The 16985-nt window shown below is 38.3% G+C and overlaps 1 protein-coding gene across 3 annotated transcripts in view; it reads right to left on the bottom strand.

The window, feature by feature from the left end:
• The window catches only part of CATSPERE (catsper channel auxiliary subunit epsilon), a 212718-nt gene that overhangs the window by 48213 nt on the left and 147520 nt on the right, over positions 1–16985 (bottom strand). For all 3 annotated transcript variants that reach the window (XM_072647630.1, XM_072647632.1, XM_072647631.1), the window contains 3 exons: positions 9545–9603; positions 6759–6834; positions 1746–1798 (listed from right to left, as the gene is read on the bottom strand). In XM_072647630.1, the coding sequence (XP_072503731.1) occupies positions 1746–1798; positions 6759–6834; positions 9545–9603 (188 nt within the window). The remainder of the gene's footprint in view (positions 1–1745; positions 1799–6758; positions 6835–9544; positions 9604–16985) is intronic.

The following is a 16985-nucleotide window of genomic DNA, read 5'->3' as shown; positions in this document are numbered from 1 at the left end:
GCCATAAAGAATTTCTTTTGCCTCCTTCATTCTATGCTATCCTATGTCATCCATAAAAACCTCTAAAATGACACCATCCCTCTGAAACCTCTATGTATTCATAACTCCCCCAAATATCAAATGACCTATTTTTTTTGAAATACTCATTTATCTCAAACTTGGCCTCTCTAAAGCTGTTAAAATACAGCATTGTTAGAGTATATAGCACTGTACAGAAGTAGAAACTTGGCTAGGTAGTATTACCAATGGAAAAGATGAATCAGAGCCTTGCAAAACCAGATATTCCCTTGGTCAAGTAATGGAGGTCTGATATTCCTAGAAAAGGAGCACAGACTTCACTCCACAGAGAGCAAAGAAAGAAATAAAGGAATTATATAAACAAATATATTAACTGCAATTCTTTTTTTTGTAGAAGCCCAAAACTAAATGGATAGTGTCCTATTGAGGAGAGTTTCAACAAAATATGGTATATGAATGTAATGGAATATCATTTTCCCATAAGAAATGATATGATGAACAAATTTGGAGGAAAATGGGAAGACCATTATGAACAACAAATGAAACTAGGAAGACAACTTATATAGTGATAATATTGTAGAGAAAAATGCCTTTGAAAGACTTTAGAATTCTGATCAACTCAATAACAAACCAGGAGTTCAGAAGATTGGAAATGAAATACACTACTCAGAGTGGTAATGGACTTAAAATATAGAATGAGGCATATATTTCGGACATGGCCAATGTGGGAATTTGTTCTGAATATTTTTTATGAAGGTTTTTTAATACTTTATTGTTCGGTGGAGGGGCCAAGAAGAGGGAGAGATCATAAATGTTTGGAAAAACAAACAAATAAAAAAAAGAGATATAAGTAATTTTGTTAAGCTAGTGGCCATAAGGAAATAAATAATTTAACTAAGGAGTGCTTTGACCATATTTGGACTAAAATCATTCTGAGCAGAGAATTCAGGACAGACAAATGGTTATCTCACCATGACTCCCTGGGGTGGGGGATGTTGAGCAAGGAGTCTTTGCGCCTGGTTCCTGGAAAGCACTTAATAAATGATTAGTAACTTGATTTGTTGACTTGTACACTGTGGTGCTATTAGAGAGATAGGAGGTGAATGATGATTTGCTCCATTAAGAAACAGGAATTGGAGAAAAGCTTAGATCACCTAAGAAGGAAGGAAAACTCATATGCCACCTTAATATTCCAATACTTCTAGCACCTGTAACTTCATTAGTATGTATATTCTTACCACTGACATAGTCCCCAGCTGCTCTGTGATTTAGAAAATGGACTTCAAGAGTTATTGTGCCAAATAACTCATCACTTCGTGTCCAAACTGGTGATAATTCTCTCTGAACTAATCTGGTCCTTGGATGAGAGATACATTGCCATACCACACCCATATACTCAATGTTGTTGTTTTCCAGCTTCCTGGGTTCTTACAGAGCTTATGCAGGCATAGTTTTAAAAAACAGAAAATCAGACCTTCACATCATTACTAGACAGCAGAGTAGAACTTTTAATGGAGGTTTGACTTAATAGAAAAACAAGCTTAATATTTAATCTCTTTCAGAACTTAAACTGATTGAAACAATAATTGAATAATAATGTCGTTAGTTTGAATTCAAATAAAGGTTTCCTAATCATTTGGTCAAAAACGCTACTAATTATCATTCTTTTTTTTTTTTTTTTTAACAATGAGTAAATCCAGAGGAAGACAAACACGAAATAAACTTACCCTCTGACTTTAAGATGTCTTTCTGCAAAACAGCCAACAAATACATGAATCGCCTGTAATAAAGTAATTTAAATGGTGAGATGAGTGGATATGATTCAGTTTACTTTGAAAAATCTAGAGCTAGGGAAACATTTTTGAAAATATTTGAAAATGCTATTTTTGAAAATAACAGTATTTAGTTATGATTCTGCAACAATGTGCTGATCTTGGTTTTCTTAACTTTTCAGTCCCTCTAATTTTGCTGTTTTTCCCCATATCCTACTCCCCACCCCCTTTAGTGTAGGTGCCTCCTAAGACAATCCCTAGATTCTCTGTTCTTGTCTTTCTGCATTTGCTATCACACAGAACACACCTTCTCTTGGTTTCAATCTTCACCTGTTTCATATTGATTCTCAAATTGACATTTCAATTTCTTAACTTCCATCTCAAGCTCCAGTTTTATATTTCCACTGGGATGTTTTGCATGTCAAACTTAACATGCTATGTCATTTAATAAGTATTTCTATTAAGCACTTATAATTTGCTATGGACTGCAGATACAAAAAGAAGGAAAAAGACAATTCCTGCCTTCCAGAAATTCACAATCTATCATGAAAGACAGTAAACAAAATGTATGTACACAAAGGCTACATTTCAGATAAACAGAAAGTAATTAAAAGAGGGAAGGCATTAGAATTAAGAGGAGTTAGGAAAGACTTAGAGTAGAAGATGGGATTTTAATTAGGAAATGAAAGAAGCCAGAGAAGCAAGAAGCAGTGATGAAAAGGTAGAATATTGTAGGTGTGATGGAAGAGTCAGAGAAAATGCTCTGAGAAGAGAGATGGAATGTCTTGTATAAGGGACAACAAAGAGGCAAGGGTCACCCAGTTGAAGAGAGTAAGGTGTAAGAACATTGGAAAGGTAGGGGTGGAAGTGTTAGGTTATGAAAGGCTTTGAACACCAGAGGATTTTTGTATTTTGTATTTGATCCTGGAGGTAATAAGGAGTCACTGGAGCGGGAAGTAACATGGTTGGAAAATGTTGGGCAGCTCGATGGATGGGTTGTATTGAGGAGAGACTTGAGGCAGGCAGACCCATCAACAGGCTGTTGTCATTGTCCAAGAGTGAGATGAAGAGGGTCCTGACCAGGGTGGTGGCAGTATCAGAGAAGTGAAGTGGGTGTTTTCAAGAAAAGTTATGAAGGTAAAATTCATAGGCCTTGTCAACAGATTGGATGTGCATGGACAAGGAGGGGGTGGTGGTATCCGTAAAGAGGTGAGAGATAGTGAGGAGTCAAGGATGACAGCTAGGTTGTAAGCCTGGAGGATTGGGAGGATGGTGGAGAATGTCTGCTTCTCAGCCCTATAAGCTTTATAGAGCAAGGCATCAACTGATGAATCTGTTCCAGCTTTATGCTTTTAGTGAAAGAGTGCTGAATCTGGTTGCAAATCTTAGCTTTGACTTTCTTTCTTCTGACCTCATCACTCAGCTGAAACATGGTTCTCCAAAGTTATCAGTGATCTCCTAAATGGCCAAAGATAATGGCCTTTTCTCAGTACCTCTGATTCCGATACAAATAGTACCCTAAGGGTTAAGAGTTGCTTTTCCGATACTTTGTGAAGCCCCTAGTTTACTCTGTCACCTGAAGGCACCCTAAAGTCCTTTCCCCCTTATCTTGAACCTCTATGAAAAGAATTGCTTTTGTCTCCCTTATCCTGTGTTCCCAGGGTCCTATATCCTCCTGCCCTGTCCTTAAATCCTTAAGCCATAAAGAATTTCTTTTGCCTCCTTCATTCTATGCTATCCTATGTCATCCATAAAAACCTCTAAAATGACACCATCCCTCTGAAACCTTTATGTATTCATAACTCCCCCAAATATCAGGGTCTCATTTGGCTTTCTTGCTAGGGAGGCCTCTGATACTTTTTCATGTAAAATAAAAAGCTCCCCTTGGTTAGGAGAAAGTTGTCCAAGTGAATTCTTTCACATCTGAACCTAGCTCTCCCAACTCTGAATCTTAACACTTATTTTTGACCTCTCTGTGTCTGACACTGTTAACCACCCCCTCCTCCTTGGTACTCCTTGTGCTCTGAGTTTTTGTGACATCATTTTCCTGGTTCTTCTCATATTTCACTAACTGCTACTTCTCAGTTGTCTGGAATTCTACTCCTTCTCCCCAACTGTGGGTGTACCTCAAGGTTCCTTCTCTTTCAAATTGACCTCTTTGTGGCCCTATCAGTTTACATGGGTTCAGTTACAGAACTGTGAACATATTGGACACCTTGGACATGTACATGTTGAATTGGATGTCTCATAGATATCTCAAACTCAACATATTCAAAACAGAACTCAGATTTTTCCCTAAAACCTGTCCTCCTTCCTAACTTTTTGATTTCTGTCAAGGTAACTATCATTCTTCTGATCATTTCCATTTGCAACCTTAGAATCGTACTTGTCTTTTTATCTCTCTACACCCAACATTTTCATGCAGTTGCCAAGTATTTTCAACTCTGCCTCCATGGTATCATTCACAGGATCCTTCTCAGGATCTCTATCCTAATTTGTCATCATCCCTTGTCTGGATTATTATAATAGCCTCCTAACTGGTCTCCCTTCTTCAAGTCTCTTCTTTCTCTAATTTATTTTCCACACAGATACCAAAGTGATATACAAAAAACAAATGTCCACCCAAGTCACTCCCTTGCTCAAGAAGTTCCAAAATTCCTTATTGCCTCTAAAATTGAATATAGACTCCTTTGTTTGGCATTTAAAATCCTTTACAATCTGGCTCCTACCTACCTTTCCAATCTTATTATGGTTCAGGTGGCCATTTAACTGTTCTTTACACACAGTGTCTATCTTTGTCCTCCATGGCTTTCCCAGGGCAGCCTCTGTGACCTTCTAAGCTTATCTCAGGTACCTCCTTCTATGTAAGGTCTTTTATGATTCTTCTTGTAGTTAATGCCTCCCTCCCACATCAACATTCCATTTGTAGTCAGTCAGGCAAAAGCATTTCTTCAGCATTTGTGTGCTAGGAAGCACTATAATAAATCCTGGGCATATAAAGACAAAAAAGACAGTCCCTGCTCTCAAGGGGCTCACATTCTTTTGGGCGACAACATGCCATTATGGATGTCCAAGATGTATGTAGCATAAATTAGAGGTGATTTCAGAGGGAAGGCATTTGTATAAATAATGCAAATACATACATATGCATATACTATATTTATGTATAAATATATAAATATATACATGTTGTTTTCTTTGGTAGAATGTAAGATTCATGATGTTTCCTTTTTGTCTCTGTATTTCCAGTTCCTGGCACATAGTTGAGGTTAATTGATGTTTGTTGATGGATCGATATTACTTATCCGTGTGATTATGAGTGAGTCAGTATACCTCTGTGAACCTCAGTTTCTATAGCTGAAAAGTAGGAATAATACTTGTACCATCCACCTTGTGGACTTGAGCTGTGTAATGCCTGCACTTCCCAATTAAATAAGCTTGAGCTTCTCTTTTTCCCAGGAGAATCAGATAATGCCCAACAACTTGCCAAACAAGAGGACTTTTGATGCCCAGGACTGCTTGATATACCAGTGATCCTTTAGCTGAACTTGGAGATGCCTGCAACTGCTGAAACTAGTCTTGATCAGCTCAGAGGAAAAAGCAAACATCTTGTTTTCTGACTTACCTAAAGAGCAGCAATCCTGCTTTCTGAATTACTATTTTTACAGATACCTTCTTTTTAGACCCCCTACTTCCTGTCTGAATTCCCAAGTTATTGTGTTTTTCTCTTAACTGTCAATTAATCATAAATACCTCAGAAAAATTCAGACTACATCAAAAAGGTATAAATACCTCACCTTCTTCCCAGTCCCCTTTGAGCAGTTGAGAAATTGTCTCTGATCTAGCCTGCGAGCTTCTCCTTCTCAGGAAGTAAATGCAATGATAATCTTTGTAAACTGTCATCAGTCTCTGGCTCATTCCAGATCTCCCTTTTTGTACCTGGGATTTCTTCCATTTTAGAAGTTCACAGGGATATTCGATTTTATTCACCTCACTGGGGTCTTTTGAGTAAACCATTGTGTGAACCTTACAATGAGGCACATGTGAGTTATTACCACTGCTTTCCTTCCCTTTTCTTTCCTTTACCTGTCTCCACTTCCCTTATCTTTGTATCCTTCTCAGTCATTTCTGTTGTATTTCTTCCTTTGCAGAGCATGGCTCTCGCTAAGCATGCACGGTTGCTTCTGTCCTCTGTCCAACACCCCATGTGTTTGCTCTTAAGACCACCGCAGCCTTGTTGCAGAAGAGTCTGCTCATCCACAGGTGTCTGAGTGGAGGCAGGAGGGCTTTGTAGGCCAGTTTTAACTTAGTTATGTTCCCAGGTTGGCAGTGGCTGTCTGGGTAAGACTCATAAGCTTTGAGACTTCATTTAAGTTTCATCATAGAGGGACTTATCAAAGGGAAAAAAATTACTTTTAGGTACATGTGGAGCTGAAACTCTGAAAATGAATGAAGTGTTAAAATGACATAAAAGTGACCATGGTTGCTAATATCATGCTGTATCGACCCCTTTGGCATCAGTGGTCAGGAAACGGCAGGCATGGTTGGGGGCTTCCTTCAATTCAACTAACATTTGTTTGTTCTTTTTTATTCTAACATTCTTTTGGCATTTCTGTAAATATTTCTATAATGTGTAAATCTATATTGTTTTTATGTATTTTTAAAGAATGATTGATTATATTGGGGCTGCGAGGTGGTACAGTGGATAGAATGCCAGAGAGTCAGGAGGACCTGAATTCAAATCCAACCTCAGACACTTACTAGGTGTGTGGCCCTGGGTAAGTCACTTAACTCTAATTACCTAAAAAAAAATTGCATTATCAATTCCACTCAGAAGTAGAATTCTAAGTTTATCACTTCTCTTGCACATACAATAGTTGACCAAAAACCCAGTTGAGTACTAGACAACATCTTCATTAGAGCACATAGATATTGTGAATTATTAACTTTTATACCTATGAAACTCACCTTATTTGATAATAGGCATGTTTTTGAAAAGTGACTGGGTCGCAGTTGAATCATCACATGACCCATGTTTTCATCTCTAAGAAAAAGAGTCCATTTAGATTATCATTAAAGCACAGGATTGCAAATCATCTAGTCAATATTTTTGCCTCTTTGTAAAGGTATAGACCTCACACTTACTAGCACGTGCGAAGCGCCATACACATGGTATAATTAACCTGTGATAATCATTTAATATAAATTTTGGACTTTAATAAGGGCCCAAGCCTGAACTAATCAATCAGACTGCTTTGCTTTGTTCTAAAAATGCCCTTTTCTGTGTTAGCAACTTCAAAGAATTGTTTATGACAGGATGCCTGCAACCAGAGTGGTGGGATTTTTTCCTTATCTTGTATCACAGGGATATAGGCAATATAGAGAATATTCAGACATCCTGGAATCATAAATTCCAACTGACACTACTTTGCTAATTGTCTTGTCTCACTGAATTTACAACTTATACAACTAAGAAAATTCCTTTCTCACAGTAAAGTGTATTTAGGCCTGGTCATTCTTCCAACAGGAAAGTTTTTCTGGCTCCTTGATCATGTAACCGCTAGCTTTAAGGGAATAAACAATATACATTTAGCCTGTTTTGCCTTTTTAAACCAAACTTTCAGGCTGATGCCTATCAGGGGAAATCCTAAAGGCCTGGAGGGTGGTAGTGGTGGCAGTGACTGCTCAGTGCTACTGTTCAGCCAGCTATGGACTGGGGAGGTATTTTAAGGGCTTCTTTCATCACATGACAGCTTGAATATTCTCATTAACTTAACACAGAAGGAAGAGAATCAGAGGATCCAGTTGATCCCACTCTAACTCCATCTATAATCCTATTTGCCCAACAACCCTCTCAGTTCCAACGGTCATTGTTGCTTATTGGATAAGACCTGCCACTTTTATTCATTCTCAGCCTCTCAACATCAAGACCTGGTTTATACCTGCTGCTTCTGAAGGTTGAAAACAATGATACAATTAACAGCCACAGGAGTAGTTGGTTGGCTTGGTTTAGGCTACATGGCAGGGTTTATATAGTATCAGAAAGTGGACCAGAGCCTATAAATTATCTATAAATCACATTATGTCCAGGTGAAAGAATGTGAAGACCCAAGAGAAAAAAGACTATAATACTTTTCTTTAAGATTCTTTGTTCTCTAAAAAATTATAGGGAAAAAACCCTTCCCCTCTCTATATCAACTGTGATTTCTTAATGAGGAAACCAACTTATACATCATATATTTTTATGTTTTTAGATTAACCAAAAATTTTATATCCTTAAAGACATCAATCCCCTCTCAAATATCTCTTTTTAAAAAGTTTTCCTATAGTTTCACCATTTGGAGAAATGTCTGAGCTAAGTAACTCCAGATAAATTATCTTTCCTATGTAATTTTTTTGGGTGGGAGGGGTTGCTGATCCAGACCTGTTTTTTCATGGCTGTAGGGAGTTCAGCCAATCACTTTATCAATTGAGTCTTAAAGCCTTTGCAACTTAAGATCTGAGAGGGTTGCTTTAGAGAGCATTAAGAGGATAAATGATTGGCCAAGGAGCACAAGTCAGGACTTGAATTTAGGATGTTCCGACCCTAAGACCAGCTCTCTCTCCACTATGACATGCTGCATCTTGCTCTGTATTCAGTACAAAGTGTGTGTTTGTCCTTCATTGCCAAGGAAGATCATATCATCAAAGAAATAATTGTTTTGAGTGAGGGAGGGCTGTGCAGGTCACCAGCCTCACTTCTCCTCCAGAGCCATCTGAATCCAGTGACCAGATATTCATCAGGATGACTGGAGATGACCCAGGATGAGGCAATGGGGGTTAAGTGACCTCCCCAAGGTCACACAGCTAGTGAGTGTCAAGTGTCTGAGGTGAGATTTGAACTCAGATCCTCTTGACCCCTGCACTGGTGCTCTATCCACTGCACCACCTAGCTTCAGTACAAAGTAAATATTCAGAAAGATAGAGGGGACCCAATCCGCTAACATTATAGGATAAGCTACTTGGGAATGGTGATAAGGATTAGTGGCAGAGTAGGCAGTACTCCCTTGGAGCAGCAGCACAGCTAAGAAAAAAGTAGCTTGCTTCCCTGGGAAAAAACCCTGCTTTACAGAAACTATTAAATGTTTAGGGGGAGATATGTAAACACTCCATAGCTATAGGGTAAGATTGCTTCCCCCAAGAGATGAACTACTGATTACTATCTTATTTGAAAGGCTAAGGCTAGTGTCCTGTTACATCTTACCTATTCAGTTATAAGAATCTCTATGGTGACAGAGCCTTTCTTGACTTGGTCTCTGAATGCTTTTTGTAGAAGGCATACAGAAAGGGCTCACAAGAGGTTTCCAATGATTATTCAAGGCTTGGAATTTTTTTCAAGAAATATGATTGCAAATTTAGTTAATTTTAGAATTCTCCCAAATGGTCAATTCTTCTTTAGAAGAAGATCTTCTGAGGATGTCTACTTTATGCTTTTTTCCTTAGGATTCTAGTGCCTTGTTTATAAATCAAATAAAAGAGCCAATTGGTATCTACTCATCTTTTTAAAAGCACAAACGTTTTTCATAAAGGTCATATGAAATTTCACCTTTGAGGTTGGAAATTTGGCCTGGGCAAGGTGCTACTTTGCGCAAACATTACCTGAATAAAATTATGCTTATTTTTAAACATTAAAATATTTTAAAAATATCAATGTTATGTTTAAGCCTAACAACTACAACTAGGTTTTTCTTTTTTAAAAAATACATAATACTTACTGTATATTGTAGTAATTCTCTATACCTTCATAGTCAATATCTTGGTAAAATGTCACTGTCTAAAAAAGAAGACAAAATATTCATGAAAGTAAGGCGAGATATGTACTTCCACGCTCAAATAACATGACTAACACAAAATAAGCTAGTAAAGTTCTTGGCTATGGTGGTCCTATTTAATATTTATTTTTATGTAGGTCCAGAAATAATTATACTACTAGTAGTACTCTTATTGCTACTACTTCCTCCTTTATATAGCACATGAAAGTTTAGAAAACAGCTTCCTCATGACAGCCCTGGAAGCTGAGAATTTCCTAGTCTACATTGCATGAAAGTCCATAGAGAATGTCATCTGCCATAAAATTTGAAAGATTTGTTGGGTATGTGTGTCAAAAAGTGAAGAGCTAAACAGGAAAAAAGAAAAAAAAAGTTCATTAGCACACTAAGGAAGACAGCTGAGGCTGTAGTGTCAGTTTCTTTGGGTACAAAGTGAATTTTTATAACTTTTTAGGTTTGTTCAGAATAAACAATCAGCAGAATTCCAAGGTAGGAAGGAAATGAGGGTAAGTATTTAAATGAAAAGAGTTGAAAAAGATCAGGTGGGACCTAGGTGAGAGTCATAAAATGCAATTCTCTGTAGAGACAGTAACTGCTAAGATAGTAGAGAGCTGCTCCAAAATGAAATCATGCAACCTCTTTGCCTGGGTCCACTGAAAATTTGTCACACAAACTCAACTAAGTCCTCGCTGCTGCTAGGCAATCCTTCTATGTCTCTTTTCTCAACTCACTATCCTATTCTCCACCGTGATGTCCAAACCTTGTTATTCCTCCTCAGACATCTTACGATTTCTTTTCCCCTCACTCTCTTGGCTGAGAACCTTGACTCATATTTTACAAAAAAATTTGGGGCCATTCACGAGAATACTCCTTCCTCATCTCATCACTCAGATGCTTTCTACTACTCTCTCCTCCTTCACTTTTTTCTCATAAGAAGAGGTGATCTTACTCTTTACCAAGGCAAATTCTTCTACTTGAACAAGTGATGCCATTCCATCCCATCTTTAACAGATTGCCCCCTTTGTCATTCCCTTCTGTCACTTATCTTAAATCTTTCCCTGACCATTGACTCCTTCCTTTTTGCCTACAGACATTCCCACGTCTCCCTCATCCTCAAACAACACTTACTTAATTCTTCTATTCCCACTGTTACCCTCTATCTCTTCTGCCCTTTGTGGTTAAACTCCTTGAGAATGTTGTCTTCAATATTTGCCTCTATTTTCTCTCTTCTCACTCTCTTTTCAACTCCCTATAATCTGACTTCTGATCACATCATTCCACCTAAGCTATCCTCTCCAAAGTTTCCAATGATCTCTCTCTCTTTTCTTTATTTTTAACATTCATTTTAAAATTGTGTGCCAAATCATTTTCTCCCCTCCCCATTGAGAACAGACACAATATATCAATTATACATGTGAAGTCATGCAAAATATATTTCCATATTATCCATATTATAAAAAAGCAAGAAAAATAAAGCAAAAAAAGGGTTGCTTCAATTTGCATTCAGAGTTCATAAATTCCCTTCCAAGGGATGAATATCATTTTTCATCATGGGTTCTTTGGAATTGACTTGGATCATTATATTGATTAGGGTAGGTAAGTCTTTCACAGTTGATTGTTGTTACAGTATTGTTTTTACCATGTACAATGTTCTCCTGATCTCTTAAATGGCAAATTGAATGACCTTTTCTCATCCTCATTCTTCTTAATCTTTCTACTATTTTTGACACTGTCCATCACCCTAGTAGATTTGGGAATGATAAGCATAGGGATGATTAGTAAATCAATAGGAGCTGATGAGATCACCAAGTATAAGAGTTAGAAGGGCTGCAGGACAGAGCCCTTTTGAATAGTTATGGCTAGAGCACATGACCTTGAGGAGGATCCAAGAAAGGAGACCGAGGAGTGGTCTGATAGGTAAGAGGAGAACCAGGATACAGTGGTGTCCCAAAAACCTAGAGAGAAGAGACTATCAATGAGAATAAGGTGAGCGACAGTGTCAAAAATAGTAGAAACTCTTTGCTGACTTCTAATTCACATCTCCAGCTGCCTGTTAGGTATCTTGAATGGGATGTCCAGTATACATCTTACACTCAATATGTCCAAAACTTAAACTCATTATCTTTTCCCCCTCCAAACTTCTCTATTACTGTCTAGGCCACCACCATTCTCCCAGTCCCCGAGGCTCAAAACCTAGGTGCTATACTCTAGTTTTCAGTATCTCCTTCACCCCTGTTATTGCCAAGACCTATCAATTTCACCTTTGCAACATCTCTTGAATATGTTTCCTCTTCCTCTTCTCTAATACTTGCTACCACCCTGATGGAGGTTCTTTATCATCTAGAGTAGCCTGCTGGGGGGTCTGCTTGCCTTAAGTCTCTTCCTGCTTCAATCCATTCTCTGTTCAGCTGACCATGCAATCCTTCTAATTGAATAAACTACAATATCTCCTTATCACCTCCAGGATCAAATACAAAATCCTCTGTTAGACATTCAAAGCCCTTTATGACCTAGCCCCTCATCACTCTTATTTTTTTTCCAGTATTCTTACACCTTACCACATATTCTTCAATGCAGGGACACTGGCCTTCTTGCTGTTCCTTGAACAAGAAACTTCATCTCTCAGCTCTGGGCATTTTCTTTAGCTCCCGCCCATGTCTGGAATGCTTCCTTTCCTTGTCTATGCCTCCTGGCTTCCTTCAAGGTCCAACTAAAATATCCTCTTCTACAGTAAGCCTTTCCCAACTCCTCATAATTCTACTATCTTCTCTGGGTGGATTATTTCCTACTTATCCTATATACAGCTTGTTTTTATGTATTTGCTTGCTTGTTATCTCTTCTCATTGTGAGCTCTTTAAGGGAAGGGATTGCCTTTTGTGTTTTCTTGTATTCCCAGTGCTTAGCACAGTGCCTGACACATAGCAGGTATTCAGTAAATGCTTATTGACTAACTGTAATCAATATGGTCCATCTTGTTGCCAATAGTAATGGCATAAATCATAGCCAGAGAATCTCTTATTGAGATAACCCCATCACTGTTTCTTTGATCTAGGAATTTTATTTATCTGAAATGTTTTCCCAAAAGTCATAGTACTCATATATATCCTCCTTTTCCACAAGTAGGGAGTGCAAGGTTGAAGAGAGAACCAGACAGAATAAACAATATTTCCAAAGTCACTGGAACAAGTGAAAAAAAACATTTATTAAGGAATTAGAATATGTAAAGCACTATGGTAAGCCCTGGGGATACAACAAATAGAATGAATTTCAAGGAGCTCACATTCTGGTGGTGAGACAATAGGCAGGAAAAGGTTCAGCGAAAAGTAAGATGGGCAAGTCCCATGATGATGCCTCTTCTTTAATGTCCTTCCCATTGATAAAATCATATCAGTTTCTCATGTTGAACCAATTGACAGTACCAGGGGCTTGGTGGTGAGATCTTTTTCTTTTTCTAGGTCTTCAGTAATTTAGACCTTGTAGTTTTCTGCACAGGAGGCATGGATGGTCAGTGTCTAGCTTTGAGTGCCTGCTCACTGCGTCCAGTACTTTGATTAAGTTGGAGTTGGTCATAATCGATACTCACTTGGTTTTGTCATACCAGGGCATACTGAGATGCTTGATCACTTACACTGACGCTCAAAATTTGCTTAGGGAATTTCAAACTTATACTAATAGAGCCTAAAGATGGAAATTTTATTCTCATTTATTCCAAAGTCCTAGTGTTGGCACTAGCTGTTAAGATATTGGTCTTAAATAATTATGTAACGTAATACTCAATTAAGGTCTATGGTCCAACACAGCAGAATGCTGTCTTTTCACAGTCACTTTTGCATGGGTTCAGGATTGTCTCAGTTTATTTCTATAGACCATAAATGTGAAGTCATTTTGAAAGGTGTTATTCTGAACTCTCTCTTTGATAAAATTCTTTTTCTCAGGTAATTTAATTGTGCCCAACAGTTCATATCCACACTGCTGTTTTTTTGAGTCTAATCAGATGTCTTTGTAATATCATACATTATCTATCTGTCCAGGGGTTACTTGGGATTGCCTGACACCATTTACTTCCTCAGGCTTCACTACTTCCTTGACCATTCCTCTCAGAAACAGTTTTTCCACATGCAGTGCAAAACTTGTAGGATCTCTGCCACATGTTGATGTGTGTTAAGGAATATAGCATAAGCTTTCCATGGATATTTTGCTATACCAAATTACTTCTCTGGTCTTCCCAAGCATTCCAACAACAAGGGTCACTTGATTTCAGACTACATATTAGACTCAACTTCTTTTCTTTACTTCAGTAACTTGCCACTTTTATGTTATTTCTGCTGTGGCATATCTCACCCTATCCAGGACTCAAATGTTTGCATGCCAGATGGTCATGGCAACTCTGTGTGAAGGGTCAGAACTTGTCATCATGAATTCCTAATTTTGACTTGTATTCAACTTACCATCTCCAGATGTCAACTCTTTCTCATGGATATGTTGTCTACCATCTTTTAAGTTTTTATTTCTGTCTCTTCTTTACTACATGACTCTACTTTAAAACACTTAATAAGCTCTCCATATCTCCCTTAAGTAATTCACAACCTCAATGAAGATTTCCTCTTTAACCTTCTTCAGGGCTATTAAGTATGTCTGGTGTCAAAAAATCTTTCACTAGGATTCCTTCAAATGCTTCACACCAATGCTTTAAAGATATAAAAGCCCTATGTATAAGCTCATTTAAGCTTAAATCTAAGCACAAGGGAACACCAATATGTAAGAATATAATAATGTACTGCTGGACACTTACCAGATCCTTTTCAGCAATGAGGGTAAGGCACTGGGTCGTTTCATGATTGCTCAGGTGATTATGCATTTCAATCAGTACCCAATGGTTACATTGAGGGGAAACCCCAAGCTCTCTTTCATTTTCTTTTCTTTTTTTAAATTTAAAAAATATTTCCCCCCTTTTTATATTAATACATGTTTTTTTTTCTTCTAGAGGTATAGGTTATTTTATTTTATTTTTTATTTTTTAAATTAATTTATTTAACTTTTAACATTCATTTTCACAAAATTTTGGGTTCCAAATTTTCTCCCCATTTGTCCCCTCCCCCCACCCTAGAACACCGAGCATTCTAATTGCCCCTATCACCAATCTGCTCTCTCTTCTATCATCCCTCCCTTCCCTTGCCCCCATCTTCTCTTTTGTCCTGTAGGGCCAGGTAACTTTCTGTACCCCATTATCTGTATTTCTTATTTCCTAGTTGTATGCAAGAACAATACTCAACAGTTGTTCCTAAAACTTTGAGTTCCAACTTCTCTTCATCCCTCCCTCCCCACCCATTCCCTTTGGAAGGCAAGCAATTCAATATAGGCCATATCTGTGCAGTTTTGCAAATGACTTCCATAATAGTCGTGCTCTGTAAGACTAACTATATTTCCCTCCATCCTATCCTGCCCCCCATTGCTTTTATTCTCTCTTTTGATCCTGTTCCTCCCCAAGTGTTGACTTCAAATTGCTCCCTCCTCCCATTGCCCTCCCTTCCATCATCCCCCCCGCCCTGCTTAACCCCTTCTCCCCCACTTTCCTGTACTGTAAGATAGGTTTTCATACCAAAATGAGTGTGCATTTTATTCCTTCCTTTAGTGGAATGTGATGAGAGTAAACTTCATGTTTTTCTCTCACCTCCCCTCTTTTTCCCTCCACTAAAAAGTCTTTTGCTTGCCTCTTTTATGAGAGATAATTTGCCCCATTCCACTTCTCCCTTTCTCCTCCCAATATATTTCTCTCTCACTGCTTAATTTCATTTTTTAAAGATATGATCCAATCCTATTCAATTCACTCTGTGCTCTCTGTCTCTCTCTGTGTGTGTGTGTGTGTGTAATCTCAGCCACTACCCAGATACTGAAAAGTTTCAAGAGTTACAAATATTGTCTTTCCATGTAGGAATGTAAACAGTTCAACTTTAGTAAGTCCCTTATGACTTCTATTTGCTGTTCACCTTTTCATGGTTCTCTTCATTCTTGTGTTTGAAAGTCAAATTTTCTTTTCAGCTCTGGTCTTTTCATCAAGAATGCTTGAAAATCCTCTATTTCATTGAAAGACCATTTTTTTCCCCTGAAGTATTATACTCAGTTTTGCTGGGTAGGTGATTCTTGGTTTTAGTCCTAGTTCCTTTGACTTCTGGAATATCCTATTCCATGTCCTTTGATCCCTTAATGTAAAAGCTGCTAGATCTTGTGTTCTCCTGACTGTATTCCCACAATACTTGAATTGGTTCTTTCTAGCTGCTTGCAATATTTTCTCCTTGACCAGGGAACTCTGGAATTTGGCCACAATGTTCCTAGGAGTTTCTCTTTTTGGATCTCTTTCAGGCATTGTTCTGTGGATTCCTTGAATATTTATTTTGCCCTCTGGTTCTAGAAGATCAGGGCAGTTTTCCTTGATAATTTCATGAAAGATGATGTCTAGGCTCTTCTTTTGATAATGGCTTTCAGGTAGTCCCATAATTTTTAAATTGTCTCTCCTGGATCTATTTTCCAGGTCAGTTGTTTTTCCAATGAGATATTTCACATTATCTTGTATTTTTTCATTCTTTTGGTTTTGTTTTGTGATTTCTTGGTTTCTCATAAAGACATTAGCCTGTTCCATTCTAATTTTGAAAGAACTATTTTCTTCAGTGAGCTTTTGAAGCTCCTTTTCCATTTGGCTAATTCTGCTTTTGAAAGCATTCTTCTCCTCATTGGCTTTTTGAACCTCTTTTGCCAATTGAGTTAGCCTATTTTTCAAGGTGTTATTTTCTTCAGCATTTTTTGGGGTCTCCTTTAGCAAGGTGTTGACCTGCTTTTCGTGTTTTTCTTTCATCTCTCTCATTTCTCTTCCCAGTTTGTCCTCCACCTCTCTAACTTGATTTTCAAAATCCTTTTTGAGCTCTTCCATGGCCTGAGCCCATGGAATATTTATTTTGGATGTTTGGGATACAGAAGCCTTGATTTCTATGTCTTTCCATGATGGTAAGCATTGTTCTTCCTCATCTGAAAGGAAGGGAGGAGATATCTGTTCACCAAGAAAGTAACCTTCTATGGTCTTATTTTTTTTCCCTTTTCTGGGCATTTTCCCAGCCAGTGACTTGACTTCTAAGCTTCCTCTTCACACCCACTTTGCCTCCAGATCCACCCAGTCAGCACTTGGGGTCTGAGATTCAAATGCAGCTCCCCAGCCTCAGGGCTTTCAGCAGGGGCGGGGCTGCTATTCAGTGTGAGATTAAGTTCAGGTGCTCAGGTGGGGGCAGGGCCACCCCATGGGGCTCAGTTCCCTCAGGGCGTTTATGCAGAGACCTTCAACAATGGATCTGAGCTCCTGCCTGCCTTGGGACCCCCTGTTTGGCCTCTGCTCCTGCCT

Source organism: Notamacropus eugenii, chromosome 2 (genome assembly GCF_028372415.1).
Source record: "Notamacropus eugenii isolate mMacEug1 chromosome 2, mMacEug1.pri_v2, whole genome shotgun sequence".
Taxonomy (NCBI): domain Eukaryota; kingdom Metazoa; phylum Chordata; class Mammalia; order Diprotodontia; family Macropodidae; genus Notamacropus; species Notamacropus eugenii.
This window is presented reverse-complemented; position numbering and strand designations above follow the sequence as displayed.